The following is a 22,467-nucleotide window of genomic DNA, read 5'->3' as shown; positions in this document are numbered from 1 at the left end:
CTTCCTCTATCATACAACTCAAGTATATAATTAAGTGCTGCTTACAACAACATAAACCAAATGAAATAACACATCAGAGCCAGATAATGAATGCAAGATCTTTATACATTTCTGAAGTATTTGCATCAACATTGAACATAATGTACAAAGATGTGTATGACTTATCATCGGCTCCCTTTTTGAAACGCCTTCATTTCATGTTTTATTAGTGCACCATTTACAGATTCATTCCAAAGCTTAAGAAAACTTAAAAAATATATCTGACAAATAAATACTGTACAACACCTTTAACTAAATTCATAAATCAAACAAGACCATGCTGTTCAACAGAAGACCTTTGAAGCATTGCTGGCTAGTTTCTCTTCACACTGTTTCTAATGGCAACTACATTTTGTTCTGTATTTACATGATACATAAAGTGCCTTCATTTAAGATGGTTGAATCCATAGTGTAAATGCATGTTAACATTTAAACACGGAGACAGAATTCCTGAAAGATACATAACACTTTGTGAAATTTGACTGGACAGACAGGGCAAGTTTAGACAATAACTTACGACTGCTTGTAAATGTTAATGCAAATTGTAATATGTTTTTTGTTTGAGCATAACTCTCAGGCTTAACTGTTGTGCTTGATCTTTGTAAATTGCCCTCTCCAGCCAGTCAAACAAATATGTAAATGAAATCACTAAGGCATAGCTAACAAATTATCTTCTAAAAGTAATGATTATCCTTTCAGTGCCAGTTTGGAGAAGTAGGCAGGAGGATTGATCTAATACAACTACTTAAACCAGGGGTGTCCAAACTTTTTTCACCGAGGGCCGCATTTTGAAACTTATGTGGAGCAAAAGGCCACAAACAACCCAACAATGTCAAACTTGTCCAATAACATTTTGCATTTAACAAAGTTTGATAAGACTTTGAACATAATATTAGGTTGGTATATCATCAAAATGCTTGATTTTTTCAAATTTTACAGTAAAATGTACTACTTTTTGTTATTTGGGCCCACTTATTGGTCTGAGTTTGGACATGCCTGAATTAAACCTTATTTAAGTAGTGCAAGTAGCCTTTTTTAGTGACCTGGTTTATTTGCACTTCTTGTTTTATAGTATAATTAATACTGCTTAAATAAAAAAAATCTCAGTAGTCTTTACTAGTTCATAATGATTTCTGTCTTAATCTTAAAGTGGAACTAAACTAAATTGTGCGTTTCAAATGGATTGCTCTGTTTAGTAGGTTTTCTTTGTGCAAACTAAGTTCATTTAAGTGTGTTCATCTCTGCTCTGATTGGAGACCAGAGAGACACCAGCCTAAACATGTTTGGTTCTTCTACATCTGCCCTTTAAAACATTGTATTGTACTGTACACGGCAAAAGAAAATTTAATTCTGCCGACTTTTAGAATGAATACGTTTCGCCACTCATCCAATCAGCTTCTTCAGTTCTGACAGTGCTCTGGTAAATCCTTGCCTTGGCACTATATTGTACAAAAAAGTTTTCAATGGGCCGTGTCACTGCAGTAGGCAACGCCTTTTTGTCCCTTTTCCTCCAAACTGGTACTCAAAACAACCAACGATAAGGTTTGTGTTTTTAAAAGCACTACATCCACTGACTCATCCCTTTAAGATGTATTTGGATTACACAGCTTATAGCATGTTTTAGCCCAAACTTGTGTGATACTATCGAGGTAATGAAGACAATTTACTCATGGTCAGTAATTCCCCTGAGAACGTTTTTCGAGACACATCTACGAGCACAAGCTACTCATTGTACAATGTGTTTTCCTACATTTGCACCGTAGAGACTTAGGAGGCTGGATTTACGCAGGCACCAATAGTCTGGCTCTTAACTCTTTGGCACCCTGATCAGAGATTTTCCTGGCTGTCAAAATGTAACATAACTGTGCGCCAAACATTTGAAATTCAATCTTCTTTCTCTAAAGGCTGCTCAAATCATTCACACTAGACAGATGTCCTATCTTCATTTGGACTTCAGTTCGTTGTATTGTTCCTTCATATGTGCTGGACTGTGGCATCCTTTTAAGTACCAATGTCTCATTTTGCTCATTTAACGCCAGGATGTATCTAGTATAGCAGCACTATCATCAGAATCACCTGCCTCTGTCATTATCCCCAGTGTTTTTATTTGTACCAACCACAATACCGACATCAGCCAAAGAACATCGCACCCTCATGAACAGTAAGAAGAGGCCAGTGCTGGAAAAACAATAAGAAGGATGATTTTGGAGGGGACATCAGTACTAAGCTTAAGACACCTGCTATAACTGGAGCGCTTTCTCGTCTTCCTTGTTGAGTTTATGGTGAATGAGCGTGGCCTGTGGCTTGTGTGTGCGTGTTGTTTTGGCTGTTGACCTCAATATTCTCGCGCCTCTTCCAGTTCATTCATGAAGACGTCTGCATGAGGGTTTTCGGGACACTTCAAGCCATTATTGGGCGGTCTGATGGTGTGGAAGCGACTCCAGTCCCCTTTGCATAGGATCCACGGAAGGACGTCCACTTTAAAGTGAAGTTCGGGGGAGAACTCCGTGCTAATGAGGTTGGGATTACCTGCACTTTTACCTCGAGTGATAAGACGGCCGCGGTCATCATAGCAACAGTGCTGCGCGGCCAGAGTGGACAGGTCGGCCGACAGCGCCGAGCGGATACAGCTGCGCGCCGAGGGCTTGTACACGTCCAGCCGCTCTTTGGGACCACTGGCGTCCCTCCAGCGGAAGGGCCGGTCCTGAGCCTCATCAAACACACTGACCACAGTGTAGGAGACGTCTGAGGGGTACGAGCACGGGCAGTGGGGCAGCTCCGACTGGGCCAGAGCCATGTACTGCTGCAGGAAGTCACTCTTACAGCTCAGCCACTTCTCACAGCTGTCCACATCTGAGGACACGGACATAAAGGTAGAGTGTGTCCATTAGACATCTTCACTATAAACCTATAAACATAAGACACACAGTATAAAAGATGTGCAGAAACACACCTGTGCCAAAGGCTTCCGTGCCATTCTCCATTTCAAAGGGGAATGGGTCTGCCAATGTGTTGTCCTCCCCTGTAACAACATCAACTGTTAGTTTGAATGGATTCAGATCATCCCAGAGTAAAATGCAATGGTGGTAGAACATGTGTTACCGGGGCACGGGTCAAGGTCACAGCGAGCCGCCTCTGTCAGGATGCACGAGTAACCACAGGATTTAGTCCTCTTCCGCTCTCCGTGTCCACACGTCACTGAGCACGGAGACCAAGGAGTCCACTCCTCCGGCTCCTTCTCTGAACAACACAACATAGACTGTGGGTGTTGGTGGTAAAATGACCTTAAATATACATGTCATTATTGGTGATTTTCTGATTACAAGGATTACAAGGAGAGTTCAGAAGCATTGCAATTGCAGTTACTGGAAATGTAATTTCTGTGGGCAAACATTCACATGGCTAAATGCTTTGCGTAACGACACCAAAATAGCAACATCAAAAGAAGAGGCTTGAGCTAGCCTGCAAATCTAGGAAACCATCTAATGTGTGTGTATTTCAGAACTAAACACGTCTGAATCAAGGCTCCCATAGTTTCTGGAGTGCAAACAGTAGGTTTTCTCCTGGCCTGACCGTTCCCATGCAAACTCATATTCTTAAGTCAAATTAGAGAGGGTGAAACTGCGTTGTGGCTGTCCGCCTCCGCACCAAGTTTCCTTGTGGTGTTAATAACACTCAAAACAAGTGTGCACTGATTAAAGGCGAGGTGGGTGAACAAATACCAGCCTGGGTCTACGCAGTGCTCAATTTGACTTTGTGGGTACTGCCAACTCGCAATGTGACCAGATTGAAAAAGATCTCAGGACAGTCTTAATTACAGAAGACGCAGAGGCGCACATCTTTGATTTATGATCTCTCAGACTTAAGATGTGACAGCTTTATTGACATTGTTGCCATTATCTAGATGTACACATTGCATTTATACATTGCAGTCACATTGTCTCTCGATTCACTTCTCTGACAGCTTTTTTAATACATGCAGGTTTACATACTTGTGGTAGTAGTAAACCAGAAGCAAGTATCAGTAATAAGACAGTAAGAGCAGCTAGTTATGGCTTGATTCACAAAGCAGTATACACTCCATGAATGCAGCACATTCAAGTCATTTTAAGTGTTAAGCTCTGTAGTTTGTCTCATTATTTGTGGAGCTTGGCTCTTGACAGGCCTCTGTAGACAGAAATACAACAGTGTTTCCCACCAGAGCACAACAAAATAAAACCAAGGAAAAAAAGAACAACAGAAGTTATGCAGAACCCTGACAGCCGCTACATTCTTGAACCTGCTCAAAAGGTTGTGCCGCAGGGCAGCGAGGACCGGCGAGCTTCGCCAGGCTTTGGTTTGGGGCTGGGGGCTGTCCGCTTCAAGGAGAGGATGAAAGAGCAGCCGAATGGACTTGTCATTCTGTGTTCCCAACATGTTTCTAATTGCCCACAAGCTCAGGACTGTTTTGTTCCAAGAACAGCGCCGCCTCACGCTGCCATTAGCGAGGGCACCGGCCCCCGCTTCAAAAAGTCTCACCAATCACGGTTGAGTGCCCCGGGAGCATCCACTGGCACCACTCGCTGTCTCCTGTGCTCCTGTCTCTACAATCATTACCACTGGGTCGCACTCTTTTTTTGCATGGTCTTTTGGTATAATTTAAGTAAATGAAATTACTGGTGGAGCAATCATCCGTTCTAAACGGTATAAAAAGTATGTTGCACAAACTTCACAGACATCCCACATTCTGTAAGTGTAAGACTATCAGGACCTTATGTGCCATGGGCAAGTGTGCCAGTTGGCAGAACCTACCATAGTAGCTTTGAATTGGATCCCAGCCTTCATTCCAATTACTATCCCAGACACTACCCACTCCGCTGGGTAAAGGCTCCTCACTGCCGTAGTCCAGAGAATAGTCCTCCTCCTCTGGGTCTGTTGTGCTAGACCGGCTGCTGTTCTCCTCACTGTCTGTGTCAGTGTAGCTCCAGAACAGAGGCCAGAAGAGTTGCTTTCCTCCTGTCAGGTCCACTGTGGAGGAGGGCACCGAGGGAGGGAGCCATTCTCTCTCCTTCGCCAAATCCATCTCCATCTCCATCTGAGGGTCGTCTACCACTTCAATTGTCACCTACAGAGAGAAACATACCATGAAAGAGATGGAAGTAGAAATGGATGTGCAGACTGGGGGTCTGTACTGAACTGAACTCTGAACTCTGATGAACTAGCATGCCATGTTCGAGTGACACTTTGTTTATTCCATAAGAAGCAACAATTCCAAATCTATGTTAAGGGCATTTTGAATTGAACCTGTTTCCTCGTCAGGCAGCCAGGCATGAGCACGCAGCCAAGCAAGCGATCCTCTCAGGGGAGAAAGTGAGCCTTTATTCTGGTAAACTGCCTCTCATTAACTCTGTATGAGTCATCCAAAATCCTACTGTAGTCTAAAGACGTGCTTCAAATGATGTGAAGGCCAGACGACAAATTGAAAGGAATAGTGATTTTTGAACTGTTGTTCATGAGCTTTACTGACTGGCGTGTAGTTTGAATAGACAGGGCTTGTGTCATTATGTCGCTCTGACCACATCCTGATTGCACTGACCAGAGTCAGGAAGAATAACTGGCCCAAGAAGTTAAACAGAACTACTTTAGAATGATGTGGCAGAGCCGGCCCAAGTCTTCAGGGGGTCCTTGGCTAAATTTGTCTTAAGGACTTAACTATTGAAGATTCAGTCCCTGCTTGGCACACAGCTGTAATCACATCCACTAACTCTGTTTGTATTACCAAGATCAAAGAGAAATACTTAAGGTAGCACCAAGTATCCACAGGAACAGTAAACCAGCACTGGACAGGGAGGAAACATCAGCCATCCAGTTGGCTATTTGCATGCTACAATTTGTAGCATTTGTAACACAATTTGAGGTGGTCTTGAGGGACCTCTGCTGGCTTTGGGGCCATACACAGCTGCTTAGTCTGTTTATAGGTTAGAGCCGGCCCTGGACTCTAGTAATGCAAATATTTAGAAAAAAAATATGATCTCAAACCAGCAGGACCTTCAAAAAAAACACTTGCGTTGTATATTAATATTGGGGTCCATACATCGGCCCGTTGAGGAGGGGCCCACCACACATCGGCCTGTTAAGGGGGGCACATGTTGTTGGAGTGGAGCCACACCTGTATGTTGGGGTTCTCATTGACCTCAGCATTGGTCAGGTCTGGGAGGTTATGAAGGTCGAGGATGAAGGGTTGGGTCTCCTCCTCAGGTTCGGGCTGGGGGAGCACCCCCACAGAACGCTGCTGAGGGTGGGGCCACCTCCTGTGGGGCCCCTGAGGCTCAGGCAGAGACTGCACTTGGTTGTGCTGATCCGACTCCTCAGGAGCATAATGCAGTGGATCAGTGGGGAGGAAGTGACCCTGAGGAGAAACACATTGAACACAAAGAGAACAGTGTGTATCAAACTGTTTTCATTAAGCACTGATATAAACACATGTTAATACTGACACCACCTGCTGAAGCCAGGGGCTGCGCTCGGCTAATGACAACCTTACAACTGTTTGTGGATCACGCATGAATGGATAAACAATTAGCAATTTGTTTCTTTGAGGAAACTCTGGAAATAGCTCCACTTTAGCGGTTCTTTGCAAAGTCCAAAGAGCCGCTGAGGATTTTGACTAGCTGAGTAACTGAGGCGGTTTTAGCAGGTTTTAGTCTTGTTTCCCACAACAGTCCTGACGTCCAGGCTCAGGACAAAGAGCGGTCTGTCCCACAGAGATCCTCTTTTAGCTTAATGAGAGGCCGGTGAGCCGTGGGATATGCACTAATGTGTCTGAACCTGCCGTGCTGCCTCATCACTTCTGCTCATTTTTCACTATTTATATAAAAACTGCTTTAGCTTTGCATTTGGATCTTTGTTCTAATAAAATGTGCGTGGTCACATTAACTCAGTTCTTTGATGTGTGTCTTGTAATGGACAATATGTGTATAAGTGCTAATAAGTAGAAGTGACACCAAAGGGATATTTTTTATATTTAAAAAAACTTTTAATTCTCAGTTTGTCTTCAGCACATCAGACGTGTCATTCTAAACACTAATGAGTTAAAAAAGCAACAGAAAAGCAATTTCACTAAAAGATGTTTCAGCATGTATACAAATTCATCATTATAAATTATATTCTAAATAAATACAGGTTATATTTCATGGGACTTTACTAAAGATTTTAAAATCTCAACATTGATATCGACAAATATTGATTATTGGCTGAAAATAATAATATTGGACTATTTCTAGTGTGTCTTTTTGGTGCTCGACAGTAACCACAACCCCCTAGTCATCCTTAGCTCAATGGTCTTTTGCAAACACAGTGTGTTGGACAGCTAAAGAGGTCAAAACTTTAGATATACAAATAATAGTTTGTGATTTATGCTCCTGCCTCTGGAACAGGATGTACATTTGTCCTATGAAGACGTTATGTAGTCTGTGAATGCATAATGCCTGTTCACAGAGGAATCCTGTCAGTCATGATAAATATGGTGACGAGAGCAGAATTTACTGATCAGCAAGATTTCGAGGCTCGTTAGAGGAGTCAACTCTTCTGGACACTTATTTAAAGTTTTTAGATGTTTGTTTTTGCCAGTGGTTCAAGTTGGTAGAAAGCCAAGTTTGCAGTTCAAAACAAAAGGTAAAATGATGATCTACTTCTGTTATAGAGTAACAATAATAATTAAAGCCGCAAGCGGCATCCAACGGCCCTCGCGGGCCGCCGGCCTTCCGACTCTGCTCTCTGCATTTTACAGAGTTGGCGCTAACGCAATTGTCTAAGAACTAAGACAGCGACACATTGGACATGTACAATGCTGTGCTTAACCAGTGCAAATGAACACAAATGTCGGTCGAATGTGCGGCTCCAGCGCACAGAGACCGTGACACTTGGAATAAAAATATGGATAACTTTTGATGCTCCGCTTGTGTAGATTATTTTCCCAAAATATGAGCTTGATCGAGCTATTGCCCACAGAGGAGTTCATTAAAGTGTGAAGCATAAATGTGAACATTTCAAGGATTTGGCGTTTTTCCCATTTGTGACATATATTTGCAGCTCCACGGCACAGAGACCGTAGCACTTAAAATCAAAATATGGATAACTTTTGATGCCCCGTTTGTGTAGATGATTTTCCCCAGATATGAACTCGATCGAGCTATCGCCCTGGGAGGAGTTTGTTAAAGTGTGAAGCGTAAAAATGTGGTCATTTTAGAGATTTCGCTGTTTTCCCATTCGTGATATATATTTGCGGGTCCGCCACACAGAGACGGTAGCACTTAGAATCAAATATGGATAAATTTTGATGCCCCGCTTGTGTAGATGATTTTCCCCAAATATGAGTTTGATCAGACAATCGCCCTAGGAGGAGTTTGTTAAAGTGTGAAGTGTAAAAATGTGGTGATTTGAGCGATTTTCCCATAAGGATAACATGGGATGTTTCTGTCATCGCTACGGTTACACCGTACAAAATATGACTTTGGCTCTCATACTTTTATGATCAGGATGGCAAATTAGAATTTTGTTCAAAATATCATGTCATTTGGAAAAACTCTATGGTTTCTAGGCCACTCTGAAGGCCAAATAGTCAGAATTCTGGGAAACGTTTGCGGCTCCGTCGCACAGAAACCGTAAATGTTATCCTTAAAATTTGCATAACTTTAGATGCCCCACTTGTCTAGAGGACGTACACCGATTTTGAGGTTGGTGGGCAAAACGCACTAGGAGGAGTTCGTTAAAGTGTGAAGCGTAAAAATGTGGTCATTTTAGAGATTTCGCAGTTTTTCCATTTCTGACATATATTTGCGGGTCCACCACACAGAGACCGTAGCACATAGAATCAAAATATGGATAAGTTTTGATGCCCCGCTTGTGTAGATGATATTCTCCAAATATGAACTTGATCGGACAATCGCCCTAGGAGGAGTTTGTTAAAGTGTGAAGCGTAAAAATGTGGTGATTTGAGCAATTTTGCGATTTTCCCATAAGGATTACATGGGATGTTTCTGTCATCGCTACGGTTACGCCGTACAAAATATGACTTTGGCTCTCATACTTGTATGATCAAGATGGCAAATTAGAATTTTGTGCAAAATATCATGTCATTTGGAAAAACTCTATTGTTTATAGGCCACTCTGAAGGCCAAATAGTCAGAATTCTGGGAAACGTTTGCGGCTCCGTCGCACAGAGACCGTAAAAGTTATCCTTAAAATTTGGATAACTTTAGATGCACCACTTGTCTAGAGGACGTACACCGATTTTGAGGTTGGTGGGCAAAACGCACTAGGAGGAGTTCGTTAAAGTGTGAAACAGAAAAATGTGGATATTCGAGAGATTTAGCGGTTTTCCCATAGGGATAACATGGGAGGTTTCTGTCATCGCTACGACTACGCCGTAAAAATTAAGGCATAAGTTTGATTGGCCTTTTGCTCGGGACCCCAAAATAGAATTTTGGGCAAAGTTTTGAACATTTGTGTAAAACCAGTTTTTGTCCATCAATGTTCATTCAAAGGCCACTCTGTAGGGGGCGCTATCGCGCCCATTTCAATTTTGTCATCCTAAACTGGTCCAAAATTGAAAGTTTAACAACTGATTCAAATTTGGTCCTAATCGGACTCGTTTTGATCAAATGGGAGCAATTTTTAGATTAGCAATATCTCAAAATAAGTTGTCCAAATTTGCGGCTGCGCCGCACACAGACCGTAAAAGGTATCTCAAAAATTTTGATAACTTTAGATGCCCCACTTGTCTAGAGGACGTACACCAATTTTGAAGTTGGTGGGCAAAACGCCCTAGGAGGAGTTCGTCAAAGTTTGACGTAAACAAAATGGCTAACTCAGCTTGTTTTCATTTTCAAAGGAAGATGGCGGCCATAGGGTAAGTCTGAGGGCGTGGCCACAATAATATTTTTTTTTTGTCCTCACGAGAGAAATGCGTGTCCCGAATTTCGTAGCTTTACGCCAAAGTTGACCTCGGGGCGTCTCCCATAGGCGCAATGTATTTTGACTTTTGTCGGTGGCGCTGTTGCGCCATTTTTTAACGAAAAAAACAATGGCCCAGAAAAAATCAAATTTTTCGCTGATTCTGAATTTTGGGCAAAGTTTGGTGAGTTTTTGAGCATGTTCAGGGGGTCAAATTAGAGCTCAAAAAGCAGAAGAACAAGAAAAATAATAATAAATATAGCCGCAAGCGGCAATGATCGGCCCTCGCCACGCCGCCGCCACACCGCCGCCACGCCGCAAGAGGAGGGGGCGCTGACGCGCCCCAATTGTCCTTTTATTACGCCTACTGCTGAATCTGTGACGCTGTCACATCTTCTCCCCTTTGTTTTACCATCAAAAAGCTATTTTATTTTGAATTCTTGGCAAAATGTGCGGCTTTGCCGCACAGACACCGTGACTCTTTGAATGAAAATGTGGATAACTTTTGATGGTCCACCCCTGAAGATGAGTCCCACCAAATTTCAGGTTAATAGGGCTGACGCCCTGGGAGGAGTTTGTGAAAGTCTAAAGTGTAAACATGTTCTGGCGATTTCCCCATTGGAATAACATGAAAGGTTTCGGTCATCGTTGGGCAACGCCATAACAATTATGACATGGGTCTCATTGACTTTTTTGATGGGGATGCTAAAATTGAGTTGTGTGTCAAATTTCATATAATTTCGCAAAACTAAACATTTAACCTCCATATAAAATCTGTAGGGGGCGCTGTGGCGCCAAATGAATTTATTTCACTTCAAGTAGGTTTAGGGCAAAGAGTTTAACAACTGATTCTAATTTGATGCAATTTGGACTTTATCTGCGCAAACGGCAGAAATTTTAAATATGGGAGATTTCTGAAATTTTAGTTACAGTTTGCGGCTTCGCCGCACAGAGACCGTGAGAGGTATCAATGTAATTTGGATAACTTTTGATGTCCCACTCCTCAGTAGCATTTTCACCAAATTTCAGCTTTTTAGGGCCAACGCCCTGGGAGGAGTTCGTAAAAGTACGACGTTTGGAAAAACTCCGAAGTCATGTTTAGCCATTTTTGAAGCAATATGGCCGACATTTGGTTCGGGGGACGGCGTTGCCGTAATAATATTTTTTACTTCTCTTGTCACCATCTACCTCTGCGCCAAATTTCATGATTCTACGATCAGATTTTTTTTGGGTCATTTCCCATCTCTCAATGCATTTTTGGTACATTTGGTGGCGCTGACGCGCCAATTTTTTTTATTTTAGAAAAGGGAAATAGCCAGAATGTAGAGAGGCACGATTTTTAGAGGTGTGCAAATTTTTGTGACTTTTCGTCAATGTTCACTGGGTGAAAAATAGGGGGGTTGGTCCCGAGAAGAAGAAGAAAGAAAGAAAGAAAGAAAGAAAGAATAATATTCCGATGCGAAAACAATGTTTCCCATTTTTCAAATATCATAAACTATACATTTTCGGAAAGCGCTCGCGCTTTCCTACCTCATGGTGTGGGTCCCTGGTCACTGACGGGTACTTTCGATAATTTTGAGTGGGCTCCGCCCACTTTGTGTTTTTGGCCCTCTATACAGTAATAATGTTCAATTTTTGCATTACATGCTTATATGCACGGAACATGCAAGAGATGGGGAACGTATTCGTGAGCTACTTAGCGCAAATGAGTGCTTTATATGGGGATGACGACCGCTTCGCGGTCGTCATCCCAATGTAAAGTGCTCGTTTAGTGCGAACTTTTGCACGGGCTTCGCCCGTTTACAACGGTAATGTTCCATTTTCCTACAACTAATTAGTATGCACGGGGCGTGCATGAGTGGAGGAGTGCGTTAGTGAGTGTTTGGAAGTGGGCGAGCGCTTCGCGCTCGATTTCGTGCGCACTACGTGCGCACTTTCGCAGCCGTGCTTCGCACGGCCTTACGAGATTAATAGGCCTCTCGCCAGCTTGTGGCGCTCGGGCCTAATTAAAGCCGCAAGCGGCATCCAACGGCCCTCGCGGGCCGCCGGCCTTCCGACTCTGCTCTCTGCATTTTACAGAGATGGCGCTAACGCAATTGTCTAAGAACTAAGACAGCGACACATTGGACATGTACAATGCTGTGCTTAACCAGTGCAAATGAACACAAATGTCGGTCAAATGTGCAGCTCCAGCGCACAGAGACCGTGACACTTGGAATAAAAATATGGATAACTTTTGATGCTCCGCTTGTGTAGATTATTTTTCCCAAATATGAGCTTGATCGAGCTATTGCCCACAGAGGAGTTCATTAAAGTGTGAAGCATAAATGTGAACATTTCAAGGATTTGGCGTTTTTCCCATTTGTGACAGTATATTTGCAGCTCCACGGCACAGAGACCGTAGCACTTAAAATCAAAATATGGATAACTTTTGATGCCCCATTTGTGTAGATGATTTCCCCAAATATGAGCTTGATCGGGCAATCGGCCTAGGAGGAGTTGGTGAAAGTGTGAAGCGTGAAAATGTGGTCATTTTGGAGATTTCGCTGTTTTCCCATTTCTGACATATATTTGCGGGTCCGCCACACAGAGACCGTAGCACTTAGAATCAAAATATGGATAAGTTTTGATGCCCCGCTTGTGTAGATGATTTTCCCCAAATATGAGCTTGATCGGACAATCGCCCTAGGAGGAGTTTGTTAAAGTGTGAAGTGTAAAAATGTGGTGATTTGAGCGATTCTACGATTTTCCCATAAGGATAACATGGGATGTTTCTGTCAACGCTACGGTTACGCCGTACAAAATATGACTTTGGCTCTCATACTTGTATGATCAGGATGGCAAATTAGAATTTAGTGCAAAATGTCATGTCATTTGGAAAAACTCTATTGTTTATAGGCCACTCTGAAGGCCAAATAGTCAGAATTCTGGGAAACGTTTGCGGCTCCGTCGCACAGAGACCGTAAAAGTTATCCTTAAAATTTGGATAACTTTAGATGCACCACTTGTCTAGAGGACGTACACCGATTTTGAGGTTGGTGGGCAAAACGCACTAGGAGGAGTTCGTTGAAGTGTAAAACATAAAAATGTGGTAATTTGAGAGATTTTGCGGTTTTCCCATAGGGATAACATGGGAGGTTTCTGTCATCGCTACGACTACGCCGTAAAAATTTAGGCATTTTTGTGATTGGCTTTTGTGATCGGGACGGCAAAATAGAATTTTGGGTAAAGTTTAGACAATTTTGGTAAAACTAATTTTTGACCTTCAATGTTAATTTAAAGGTCACTCTGTAGGGGGCGCTATCGCGGCCATTTCAATTTTGTCAGCCTAAACTGGTCCAAACTAGAAAGTTTAACAACTGATTCAAATTTGGTCCTAATCGGACTGGTTTTGATCAAATGGGAGCAATTTTTAGATCTGCAATATTCCAAAATAAGTTGTCCAACTTTGCGGCTGCGCCGCACACAGACCGTTAAAGGTATCTCAAAAAATTGAATAACTTTAGATGCCGCACTTGTCCAGAGGACGTACGCCGATTTTGAAGTCGGTGGGCAAAACGCCCTAGGAGGAGTTCGTCAAAGTTTGACGTGAACAAAATGACTAACACAGCGTATTTTCATTTTCAAAGGAAGATGGCGGCCATAGGGTAAGTCTGGGGGCGTGGCCACAATGATTTTTTTTGTTCGTCCTCACGAGAGGAATGCGTGTCCCGAATTTCGTAGCTTTACGCCAAAGTTGACCTCGGGGCGTCTCCCATAGGCGCAATGTATTTTGACTTTTGTCGGTGGCGCTGTCGCGCCATTTTTTTACGAAAAAAAAAATGGCCCAGAAAAAATCAAATTTTTCGCCGATTCTGAATTTTGGGCAAAGTTTGGTGAGTTTTTGAGCATGTTCAGGGGGTCAAATTAGAGATCAAAAAGCAGAAGAACAAGAAAAATAAAAATAATTAAAGCCGCAAGCGGCATCCAACGGCCCTCGCGGGCCGCCGGCCTTCCGACTCTGCGCTTTTGACTTGATAAAGATGGCGCCCTTATTGTGTCTTGAATAAAAAAAGAACTTGACAGACGGCGACACATTGGACATGGCCAATCCAGTGCAAATGAACACAAGTGTCAGTCAAATTTGCTGCGCCGCCGCACAGAGACCGTAGCACTTGGAATAAAAATATGGATACCTTTTGATGCCCCGCTTGTGTAGATGATTTTTCCCAAAGTAAAGCTTGATCGAGCTATTGCCCACGGAGGAGTTTGTTAAAGTGTGAAGCGTAAATGTGAACATTTCAAGGATTTGGCGTTTTTCCCATTTGTGACAGTATATTTGCAGCTCCACGGCACAGAGACCGTACCACTTAAAATCAAAATATGGATAACTTTTGATGCCCCGTTTGTGTAGATGATTTTCCCCAAATATGAGCTTGATCGGGCAATCGCCCTAGGAGGAGTTCGTTAAAGTGTGAAGCGTAAAAATGTGGTGATTTTAGAGATTTCGCTGTTTTCCCATTTCTGACATATATTTGCGGGTCCGCCACACAGAGACCGTAGCACTTAGAATCAAAATATGGGTAAGTTTTGATGCCCCGCTTGTGTAGATGATATTCTCCAAATATGAACTTGATCGGACAATCGCCCTAGGAGGAGTTTGTTAAAGTGTGAAGCGTAAAAATGTGGTGATTTGAGCGATTCTACGATTTTCCCATAAGGATAACATGGGATGTTTCTGTCAACGCTACGGTTACGCCGTACAAAATATGACTTTGGCTCTCATACTTTTATGATCAGGATGGCAAATTAGAATTTTGTTCAAAATATCATGTCATTTGGAAAAACTCTATTGTTTATAGGCCACTCTGAAGGCCAAATAGTCAGAATTCTGGGAAACGTTTGCGGCTCCGTCGCACAAAGACCGTAAAAGTTATCCTTAAAATTTGGATAACTTTAGATACACCACTTGTCTAGAGGACGTACACCGATTTTGAGGTTGGTGGGCAAAACGCACTAGGAGGACTTCGTTAAAGTGTAAAACATAAAAATGTGGTAATTTGAGAGATTTTGTGGTTTTCCCATAGGGATAACATGGGAGGTTTCTGTCATCGCTACGACTACGGCGTAAAAATTTAGGCATTTTTGTGATTGGCTTTTGTGATCGGGACGGCAAAATAGAATTTTGGGTAAAGTTTAGACAATTTTGGTAAAACTAATTTTTGACCTTCAATGTTAATTTAAAGGTCACTCTGTAGGGGGCGCTATCACTGCCATTTCAATTTTGTCAGCCTAAACTGGTCCAAACTAGAAAGTTTAACAACTGATTCAAATTTGGTCCTAATCGGACTGGTTTTGATCAAATGGGAGCAATTTTTAGACCTGCAATATTCCAAAATAAGTTGTCCAACTTTGCGGCTGCGCCGCACACAGACCGTAAAAGGTATCTCAAAAAATTGAATAACTTTAGATGCCCCACTTGTCCAGAGGACGTACGCCGATTTTGAAGTCGGTGGGCAAAACGCCCTAGGAGGAGTTCGTCAAAGTTTGACGTAAACAAAATGGCTAACTCAGCTTGTTTTCATTTTCAAAGGAAGATGGCGGCCATAGGGTAAGTTTGGGGGCGTGGCCACAATGTTTTTTTTTTGTTTATCCTCACGAGAGGAATGCGTGTCCCGAATTTCGTAGCTTTACGCCAAAGTTGACCTCGGGGCGTCTCCCATAGGCGCAATGTATTTTGACTTTTGTCGGTGGCGCTGTCGCGCCATTTTTTAACGAAAAAAAAAAATGGCCCAGAAAAAATAAAATTTTTCACCGATTCTGAATTTTGGGCAAAGTTTGGTGAGTTTTTGAGCATGTTCAGGGGGTCAAATTAGAGATCAAAGCGCTGAAGAAGAACAAGAAAAATAATAATAATAATATTTTTAGCAAAAACAATATAGCCGTTTTTACTATAACAACAAATGATACATCGTTTGAAAGCTCTAAGCCTTCCCGATGCCGCCATGGGGTGGAATTATCATTACGAGCGCTTACGCGCTCGTCACTCCCTATTCCGTCGGGATGCCCCGCCCACTCCCCATAGACTTCCATTGATTTGAGCAGATACAAGCATGGCCCATGCCTGCGGCATGGATTCTCGCATACGGGACGATGCCAGGAGGGTTTTTGGAGGAATGCAGCGCTTCGCGCTGCTGTTGTCAACAATTAGTGAATGGGCTACGCCCATTCACTAATTTTTGACTATTTCTGTCATAGCAGGAGTAAGTATGCATGATCCATGCCTTCGGCATGGGCTAGTTCACTGTACTTGCCAGGGGCGACGGGGTACCAAACATGCGGGCTGCGCCCGCATGTTTGGTCAGACAGTTGCAACGCTGCCTTCGGCAGCGTTGCGGGAGCAATAGGCCCTCCCCCTGCTGGGGCTCGGGCCTAATAATATTTTTAGCAAAAACAATATAGCCGTTTCCACTATAACAACAAATTATACATCGTTTGAAAGCTCTAAGCCTTCCCAATGCCACCATGGGGTGGAATCATCATTACGAGCGCTTACGCGCTCGTCACTCCCCATTCCGTCGGGATGCCCCGCCCACTCCCCATAGACTTCCATTGATTTGAGCAGATACAAGCATGGCCCATGCCTGCGGCATGGATTCTCGCGTACAGGACGATGCCAGGAGGGTTTTTGGAGGAACGTTGCGGGAGCAATAGGCCCTCCGCCCTGCTGGGGCTCGGGCCTAAAAATGCAAAACTACAGTTTTTGCTCCCATTTTCCATGAGCTGAACTCAATGATATGAAACTTTTTATATATCCACAAGCAGATCCATACTAAAAAATGATATTCATATTAATAATCCATCCCACCTCACAGATGTGGCATATCAAGACGCTTATGAGACGGCATGAATATTGCCCTGGTGTGCCTTGGACTGGCCACAATAAAAGGCCACTCTGAAATGTTTGGTTTTGCTTTATTGGTGGGGTCAGTATGTGAAAAGGCTTAAACACATAACTATTCACAGCCTTTGCTCAATACTTTGTTTAACCACCTTTGGCACCAATTAAAGCCTAGAGTCTTTTTGAGTATAATGCAATAGCTTTTTTGAGCAGTCTCTCCCATTCTTCTTTGTAGAACCTCTCAAGATCCCTCAGGTTGGATGGTGAGTGTCGGTTCACAACTGGCTGGACCACTCACAGACATTCTCAGAGTTTTCCTGTGCCCACTCCCCCAGTCTGAGGTCTAGAGCGCTTTGGAGCAAGTTTGTCTCTGTACACTGCTGCATTCATGCTGTTGATCCTGATCCCAGTTCCTGAAAAACACTCCCACAGCACAATGCTGCCTCCGCCATGCTTCACTGTAGAGATGGTCCTGTCCAGGTGATGAGCGGTGCCTGGTTTTCTCCAGACATGACTCTTGCTGTCTAAGCGAAAGAATTCAATCTTTGTTTTATCCTACCAGAGATTTTTGTTTCTCGTGGTCTGAGAGTCCTTCATGTGCCTTTTTGCAAACTCCAGACGAGCGGTCATGTGCCTTTTACTGAGGAGTGGCTTCCGTCTGTCCACTCTATCACACAGGCCTGATTGGTGAAGTGCTGCAGAGATGGTTGTTCTTCTGGAAGGTTCTCCTCTCTCCACAGAGACACGCTGAAGATCTGTAAGGTTCTTGGTCACCTCCTGGACTAAGCCCTTCTCCCCTTTGGCCGGGCACAGTTCTAAGAAGAGTCTTGATGGTTCCAAATGTTTTCCATTTCCGGATGATGGAGGCCACTGAGCTCATAGGAACCTTCAATGGTGCAGACATTGTCCTGTGTCCTTCTCCAGATCTGTGCCAATGTCATTATGGGGTATAGTAGAATTTTGAGGCAAATAATGAGTTTAATACATTTTGGAATAAGGCTGTAACATAACAGAATGTGGAAAAAGTGAATACTTTCCAGATGCACTGTATGTCCCCTTTAACAAATTGTCCTTGCCACTATGTCTTGCATTCAGCAGTGTCAAGGTGAGCAGATGTTATCAGCCTCTTGCCTCTCCACACATCTGGATCCTGTCTTGCTTTGGTGTGTATATCACTCAGGAAGGGGGCTGTGGATCAAAGGCCGGGGGACACTTATGGCATGTGCTGCACACTTATGGCATGTGCTGCTTTTATCCCTTTAACCCATGGTGATATCAACACAAATTGTACTTGTGTAAAAAGTACTACTATTTGGAAAGACAGGATGCATTTCTGGGGGCTACTGCCTGATGGTGGACAGTGACACACATTTGGTTTTGGGTTGAGGTGAGGTATGAGAATGGGATACCGGGGGGCACAGGGGGGCACAGAGGCACGCTCTGATTTATGTGGCCGACAATATCAAAGGCCTGTGCACTTGGCAGTTTCCAAACCATTTCAGAAAAACAATAAACTCTGGTCGCTCTTTGATGGCTGCCTCTAACTAAACGGGACAATACATGCAGGCCTGCTGGAATTAGGGTAGAGAGAAATCCTAATTTGTCTCTCATGCAAAGTATCTATGTTGTCTGTTTTGAAATATAATCTGTTTTACTTAAAGTGCATATGACAGGTTTGATTACACATTTCACTAAAGCGTTCCACAAGTGGAGGAGTTCAAGTATCTCGGGGTCTTGTTCACGAGTGAGGGAAGGATGGAGCGTGAGATTGACAGGCGGATCGGACTGTTGTGGTAAAGAGGGAGCTGAGTCGAAAGGCAAAGCTCTCGATTTACCGGTCGGTCTACGTTCCTACCCTCACCTATGGTCATGAGCTTTGGGTAGTGACCGAAAGGACAAGATCGCATCGAAATGAGTTTTCTCCACCGGGTGACTGGGTGCTCCCTTAGAGATAAGGTGAGGAGCTCAGTCACACGAGAGGAGCTTGGAGTAGAGCAGCTACTCCTCCATGTCGAGAGGAGCCAGCTGATGTGGCTCAGGCATCTGTTCCGGATGCCTCCAGGGCGCCTCCTTGGGCAAGTGTTTTGGGCATGTCCCACTGGGAAGAGGCCCAGTGGAAGACCCAGGACACGTTGGAGGGACTTGGCTGGTCTAGGAATGCCTCGGGATCCCCCCAGAGGAGTTGGAGGAAGTGTCTGGGGATTTGACAAATAGTAATATCTGATAACACCTTTATTTTGTTAAATTGTTGTTTAAAGTGTAATTTTCTACTTTTATTTTTCAAGTTTCTTCACAAAATGTAAAACTATCCCACCAAACTAATTATACTTGGGAAAACATGAGAGACTGTTAATGGTATCTGTTTGTTTGCATAGCTTTTTCACACATTGCATTCATTTTTCTATCTATATGAATATACAGTCAAATAGGGCCTGAATGTAAGCTTTTGTCAAAAAGTGCATCTATACAAAACCTCGGCAGAACCAAATTATTAGTTTAAGCTCTTGTTTGGTGTCTGCTGATTCCTTCAACTCTCACAAACTTAAAGATGCGCTCACAATTCCACAGTATGGCATTAAACGTATCTATCTTCACGGAGGCAAGCAGGTGACGCTATCTGGCAGGTCAGATCTGAATATAATCAAACCAATGAGGAAAGAAAACGCAACCTGTATCTGATTAGAAAGAGCACACAACTTTCTTCCTCCCCGTTTTTGTTGCCGCCTAGATGGGGGTAAAACCAAAAACAGGACATTCCACATTAACACGAAAAGCGCCTATGTAAACAGGGGGATAAATGACTTGACCCTTGCTCTGCGCTGAAGGGAGGTGGACGGACTTCTCATGCTGGTTACATAAGCAGCGTTACTGGACACCAACACTATTCTCCACTTAAAACTCTCCTCTGCATTCAAAGAGTCGCCTGGCAATAGCGATAACAACTGGATTTCGAAGTAAATGCACTTTTAGTTTTAGTTTAGATCACTATTATAGCTGTGCCAATGGTAAACGTATCTATGGAGGCAAGAATATAGTATGGGTTCAAAGAGATGAGCATAACATTTAAATAACTTTTTACATTACAAGGCAAGAAATAAATAAAACACAGACTTCTTCTTCCTGTTAATGGCTGATATTTTGAGGACATTCGATTGTTGATGTTTAGTCATTTAGTCCATTAATCGTTCGACCAATAATTTTATGAACTGACTATTTTACAAAAATGATGAAGATTTATATGGAGCACAGCATGAAGGAGAAGGCTTGGGGTGTATTACTTTGAGTGGATTGTCCGTTTAATCTGCCATTTTACAGATAAATACACAGTTTTATGTAAACAATATGGGTCAGATACTTGGTCTGATCATCGAGATACTTAATAGTTTTGAGAGCATATGTCAAGGATTGCAGTGAATGTCTTTAGAGACTTCAGACTTCAGTCAATTCAAACAACATCATATTTCGCTTTGAACTGTAAATGACTGTGGTGACAGTGCTAGGTTTCCATCACTTTTAGGCTAAATGAATAAAGAATTGTGATACTTTTTTTAAATTTTGTTAACGGTTATTTTAAAATCGACTTTGAATAATTGCTGAGCTTGTGTCATCCCTGCTATCTAACTCCACTTTCCAGCTCACTCCTCTTTCTCTATAATCCCTGCCCTTTTTGGCTCCTGCTAATTTCTGCTTTGGCATCAATCAAAGGAGAGAAGATGAGAGAGGAACGGACCCAGTAGGGCACCCATAGGAGGCCCACACAAGACGGGAAGTTTAAAAGGAGCTAAAAAAGACACACAAACAGACTTTGATATCCAAATATGTCCATGCGAAACACAAACATTCGCTCACACACACACACACACACACACACGCCACACTCGATGCGCTGCAGACACTGGAGACTGATGGCAAACCTTACTATACATGGAGAGAGACAAAGGGACGCGCGCCGAAGACAAATGTGCGCACGTAAAAGATGGAATTTTATCTGGAAATGGGATGGGAGTTTCAAAGAGAAGCGCAACACTATTTGCCAAACAGTGAAGTCACAAGTCTTACAACATAAGCCTATTAAGATACACTTTTCATGCTCATTTGTCAATTTCTGTGCACATTTCTTTGTAAAAGGCAGAGGCAATATGCAAAATCCTGTGCTCTGTTTGAGTGCCACTGACAAAATTCTACAGTTTTTGCAATGCCTAATTGAGCTCGGCTGAACAATGTAGCCTAATAATAGAACAAAGGACGTTTTTGCTGGGGAATGCGGGTCTGTGGCGTAGTTGGAGTAGGTTATAGTGCACCAAATCAAACAGGTGTCCAGAAAGCTTTCATCTATGATCCCTCATCCATTAAAATAATTTCTCTGCGCGGGGCATTGCTTTTTGTAACATCTCACCCGAGAGTCATATTTCAATTTCATGAGTATAAAAAGTATAATAAGTGTAATTACACACAATGCAATTTGTAACTGTAACTGCTCTTGGAAAGTACAAACCAGCATGAGGATTGACTATTTACTTATCACTATTTGTTATGTGTCCAGTTGAATATATATGTGTACATCCCTGTGGTCGGTTGTGGCCAAAATCTGATTATTATCTGATCTCTGGACCTTAAAGATAATAAATATAGATGTAAACTGCAAAATCACAACATCTGATGTGATTAATCAGAAGGACCATGACCTGAAAGAAATGCTGTTACTGTATACATAAACTTTATTTTGAAGTTATTTAAGTTTATTAATCAGATTTTGAATCGGAGCCAGTGTTGTTTTTAAAGTGCTTTATGAATAAAGTTGAGTTGAGTTCAATTATACAAGTTTTCCCCCACCAAAAAGAAAGAAAACTTCAGCTTCGTTAGTCAACACTTTCTTAAAAAATCACAGACAAATAAAGAAAACCACTTCAGCAATCAAACGTCACGCGTGAAACTTACCTTTTGGGCAACATTTTTGTGCCTTGTGGGAAAACCTGCCCCGAAGCTCGCCACAACTACTGACCACACCATAAGCAGCGTCTGAAATCTGCTGGCGACCTCCTGACGCACCATCTTCTCCAACTTCAGACCGTTTCACTTGTGCAGAAATGTTTTCTTTCTTTTTAAAATGTCACGCTGCAAAAAAAAGCCAATGTCTCTCCGCGCTGAATCACGTTGAGCAAAGTTGACCTCCGAGTTGCTGCACTTCATGAAGATGCGCACGAGAGTCTGAGGGATTCCCGCCGGGTGCTCCCCATATTAGGCACCGCTCTCTTGTGCGTAAAAGTGTCTCTGTGCAACACGCAACCTCCGAGCTCCTCAACCCATAAACCCCACTTTGCACGAGCTTTTAAGTTGCAAAGAAACGCGCAAAAAACAAGTCAACAAACGCAACGCACCAACGCGCGCTCGATCTGCCCCGGTCCGCTCCGACGCTCGTTTAATCAGCTACGTTAAAACGGTGAGTCACTCCGTCGTGGGTGGATGTTTTCTTCCAATACATTGACATCTGGATGCCGTGGCGGGCTATTTTCCGTTTGTGTGTGTGTGTTGATGGGTTAATCCATTACGCAGCCGAAGCGCATCCACAGTTTGGACAAAGTACGCGCGCGCCGCTTCTGTGACGCGCGGGCCAA

The 22,467-nt window shown here is 43.0% G+C and overlaps 1 protein-coding gene across 1 annotated transcript; it reads right to left on the bottom strand.

Moving 5' to 3' along the window:
• Window positions 1-86: 86 nt before the first annotated feature.
• Window positions 87-22,225, bottom strand: ism2b (isthmin 2b). Its single transcript, XM_072444806.1, has 7 exons — window positions 21,791-22,225; window positions 6,188-6,427; window positions 4,831-5,143; window positions 3,142-3,279; window positions 2,993-3,061; window positions 2,165-2,892; window positions 87-2,099 (listed from the first exon to the last, which is right to left on the bottom strand). Exons 1-6 carry the CDS (start codon window positions 21,902-21,904, stop codon window positions 2,375-2,377), a joined length of 1,392 nt encoding a protein of 463 aa, XP_072300907.1. The 5' UTR covers window positions 21,905-22,225; the 3' UTR covers window positions 87-2,099; window positions 2,165-2,374.
• Window positions 22,226-22,467: the final 242 nt, after the last annotated feature.

This window comes from Eucyclogobius newberryi, unplaced genomic scaffold (genome assembly GCF_026437365.1).
Source record: "Eucyclogobius newberryi isolate DKJ021-1_F unplaced genomic scaffold, fEucNew1.0.hap1 SCAF_1, whole genome shotgun sequence".
Classification (NCBI taxonomy): Eukaryota; Metazoa; Chordata; class Actinopteri; order Gobiiformes; family Gobiidae; genus Eucyclogobius; species Eucyclogobius newberryi.
This window is presented reverse-complemented; position numbering and strand designations above follow the sequence as displayed.

Coding starts and splice junctions, on each gene's coding strand:
- ism2b (XM_072444806.1), bottom strand. CDS start 21,904: ATGGTGCGTCAGGAGGTCGCCAGCAGATTTCAGACGCTGCTTATGGTG. Junction 6,428..21,790: donor ACAAAAATGTTGCCCAAAAG/GTAAGTTTCACG, acceptor GTTTCTCCTCAG/GGTCACTTCCTCCCCACTGA. Junction 5,144..6,187: donor ATGAGAACCCCAACATACAG/GTGTGGCTCCAC, acceptor TTCTCTCTGTAG/GTGACAATTGAAGTGGTAGA.